Source organism: Dipodomys ordii, unplaced genomic scaffold (genome assembly GCF_000151885.1).
Source record: "Dipodomys ordii isolate 6190 unplaced genomic scaffold, Dord_2.0 Scaffold128, whole genome shotgun sequence".
Lineage (NCBI taxonomy): Eukaryota > Metazoa > Chordata > Mammalia > Rodentia > Heteromyidae > Dipodomys > Dipodomys ordii.
In genome coordinates this window covers 2459219-2463047 of record NW_012267344.1, presented here as the reverse complement: position 1 = coordinate 2463047, position 3829 = coordinate 2459219, and the positions used below count along the sequence as shown (strand labels likewise).

At 45.9% G+C, this 3829-nt stretch overlaps 1 protein-coding gene across 1 annotated transcript in view; it reads right to left on the bottom strand.

The window, feature by feature from the left end:
• Positions 1–3829, bottom strand: part of Oxsr1 (oxidative stress responsive 1) — a 33297-nt gene that overhangs the window by 19066 nt on the left and 10402 nt on the right. Inside the window, exons 2-3 of the mRNA XM_013030255.1 lie at positions 2297–2405; positions 809–950 (exon numbers count right to left, since the gene is read on the bottom strand). Of these exons, the coding sequence (XP_012885709.1) occupies positions 809–950; positions 2297–2405 (251 nt within the window). The remainder of the gene's footprint in view (positions 1–808; positions 951–2296; positions 2406–3829) is intronic.

Genomic DNA, 3829 nt, shown 5'->3' with positions numbered 1-3829 from the left:
AAGGCCAGTCTAGGTGAAAGGGCTGTGAAACTCCATAGGAAATGTACTCATTACCTTGCTCATGTAACTGTAACCCCTCTGTACAGCATTTTTATAATAAAAACCATACAAAAAAAAGGAAAAGAAAACATATCCAATCTTTTTTTAATGTTTACCGTGTACTAGTTAGACAAGGGCATTTCATCGCAATAATCCTATGCATAGACAGAGTATATATTGATCAAAATCACCTTGTCTAGACCGGGGACCAGTGCCTGAAATCCTGGTGACTCAAGAGAGTATGCGAGATCTGAAAATCTGTGGTTCGAAGCCAACCTGAGCGGAAAACTTCATGAGACTCTTATGTCCAATTCACCAGCAAAAAAAGCTGGAAGTAGAGGTGTGGCTCAAGCGGCAGAGTGCGTGTGTTGAGCAAGAAGCAAAGTGCCAGGCTCTGTGATCAAGTCCCAGCAGTGGTACAAAAAAAATAAAAATGAGCCGGGCGCTGGTGGCTCATGCCTGTAATCCTAACTACTCAGGAGGCTGAGATCTGAGGATCTCAGTTCAAAACCAGCCCAGGCAGGAAAGTCTGTGAGATTCTTATCTCCAATTAACCACCAGAAAACCAGAAATGGAGCTGTGGCTCAAAGTGGTAGAGCACCAGCCTTCAGCACAAGCAGCTCAGAGACAGCTCCAAGGCCCTGAGTTCAAGCTCTAGGACACGGACGGACGGACGGACACACACGCACACACACTCACGCACACACACAGGCACGCACGAGCAATGTGAAAACTCAGAAGAGTGTGGATGATGTCACGGCTTCCATACCTGTGAATCTGCCCATTTTTATGCAGATATTCTAGCCCTTCTAAGACTTCCCGAAGTATCGTAGCGATGGTAGGTTCATCTAGGACTCCACTTTTGTGTTCCCCCTTGGCCACAATGTGCTTAATAATATCTAGAACTGATCCTGAAACACACAACAGAATTCACTGTAAGAAATGAACCCGGGCTGGGAAGGTGGCTCAGTGGTACAGCGCTTGCCTTGCATGCCTGAGGCCCTGGGTTCGATTCCTCAGCACCACATAATCAGAAAAAAAAAGCCAGAAGTGACGCTGTGGCTCAAGTGGTAGAGCGCTAGCCTTGAGCTGAAGAGCTGAGGGACAGCGCCCAGGCCCAGAGTTCAAGCCTCATGACGGAACCCAAAAAAAAAAAAAAAATGAACCCGCTCAGAGATCATTTAGAGCCATTTGGACTCAACACATCACTGCTTTGCTGCAACAGATTAAAGGAAAACCCAACTTTTCATTCTCAAAATAACTGTTAAGAAAACAATTATGGCTGGGTGCTAATTGCTCATGCCTGTCATCCCAGTTACTCAGGAGGCTGAGATCTGAGGATCACAGTTCAAAGCCAGCCCAGATAGGAAAGTCTGTGTGACTCACTGCCAATGAACCAACAAAAAGCTGGAAGTGGAGCTATGGCTCAAGAGGCAGAGTGCCAGCCTTCAGTAAAAATGCTACAGGACAGTGCGTCTGGGCCCTGAGTTCAAGCCCCAATACCAGCAAACACACACACACACACACACACACACACCAGCAAATATTTCTTTTTTTTCTGGGGGGGTGGGGAGAGAGGGCAGTCCTGGGGCTTGAACTCAGGGCCTGGGAACTCTTCCTGAGCTTCTTTTGCTTAAGGCTAGTACTCTACCACTTGAAGTCCAGTGCCACTTCTTGCTTTTTCTGTGTGTGTGTGGAACTGAGGAATAGATCCCAGGACTTCATGCATGCTAGGTAAGTACTTTACCACTAAGCCACCTTCCCAGCCCCCAGCAAATGTTTCTTCATGCGACCCAATACTGATAGCCCAGGCTTGCATATGCACGTGCGCACACATGCACACACACATGCACGCACACATGCACACACACATGCACACACATGCACGCACACATGCACGCACACATGCACACATGCGCACGCACACACACACACACACCATTCTGCCCCCAAACCAGTTTAACTTGAATGTAAACAAGCCTTTTCATCTCATGTGCAGCACGCAAGAAATAGAGGAGAATAAGTCATACTTAACATCACATCAAGAAGTAACAGAGTAAGACAGTACATGAAGTTCCTATCTTGGGATGGGAAGAGAAATGGAGGGAGGGAGATGCCATCCTTAACAAAGAAGTTTAAGAGGCTTAAGACGCACAGAGTGAGCTCTGTCTGGGCTCAGCTGCAGCACTGGAACTGAGAAGAGTCTTCCTATCTTCTCCAAGTTCCTTGTGGACGCTCCAAGCCAGGCCATACTCACCTCCGCTGAGCAGCTTCATGACAAGCCACAGCTCATCTTTGACCACAAAGGACGTGTAGTAAGACACAATATTAGGATGGTGACATTGGCTCATGGCTTGAATTTCTTTCTGCAAAGAAAAAACACACACACACACATACACACAAACATGGTGAGCTGGGTGCTGGTGGCTCACGCCTGTCATCCTAGCTACTGAGGAGGCTGAGATCTGAGGATCACCTTCTTGAAGCCAGCTCGGGCAGGAAAAATCCGTGAGACTCTTTATCTCCAATAAACTACCCAGAAAAAGTGGGAAGTGGTTCTGTGGCTCAAGTGGTAGAGCACTAGCCTTTAGCACAGAAAAGTAAGAGTCCAGGCCATGAGTTCAAGCTCTAGGACCAGGCCACTTCCCCCCCCCCCCCCCCCCCCCCCGCCAATCCTCCAGTAGTACTTTATATAGCTTTTCATTTATTCAAGCCCTTGCTCTTCCTTTCTACCCTGCCCCACTCCATACTGTGATAGTTGCTCCATAGGCCCAAGTATGGGAAGGCTACCATAATACAAAATGCTTAATAAATGCTGTTTCTCCTTTCTCATCTTCTCTACTGGAAAACAAATTTCCTTCACCGCTAAAATCTCATTGAATACATTTTATACCTTCCAAAGTCACCAGCAGACTTCGGCACTAAAAGCTGAATAAACACCAAAGAAAAGGAAGGAGGAACTTAAACAAGTATTTGCCTTCTGACATAGTCAAAGGGGATTTCAAGAGATAAGCTGTGTACATATAATAAAGAACGTATATTAAATGTAAGACTCTAGCCTGGCGCCAGTGGCTTAGGCCTGTTACCCTAGGTACTTAGGAAGCTGAGATCTGAAGATTGTGGTTCAAAAGCCACCCATGCAGGAAAGTCCATGAGACTCTTATCTCCAATGAACCAACAGAAAACGGGAAATTGAGCTATGGCTCAAGTGGTAGAGTGCTTGCTTTGAGCAAAAAGCAGCTCATGGACAGAGCCTCAGCCCTGAGTTCAAGCCCCAGGACTGGTCCAAAAAAAAAAAAAAGATGGCATTACCACATAAATAAATATACGCACATACTTAAAAGACTTTAGTCTGAAAGGTTATACAGCAAACGTTCATCACAGAGTAAGAGAATTATGACTCATTGTTCTACTTAGCTTGACTTCATGAATGTTACAATCTTTAAACATTTTCTGTGCGTTTGGCACTAGCATGAAAATCAGTGTTTCATACTTGTTAGGCAAATATTCTATCACTTGAGCCATGCCCCAAACCTCCTAAGCCTTTATTTATTTAAAAAAGGGGGGGGGAGGCGGAAATTCAGGCTGTTTCAAATGCCAACATCAATATATAGCAGTATATCTCTCCATTTAAGACAGATGAGCAGGCACCGGTGGCTCACACCTATCATCCTTAGCTACCCAGGAGGCTGAGATCTGAGGATCAAGGTTCAAGACCACACAGGGCAGGAAAAGTCCCTGAGACTCTTATCTCCAATGAATCATCAAAAAGCCAGAAGTGGAGCTGTGG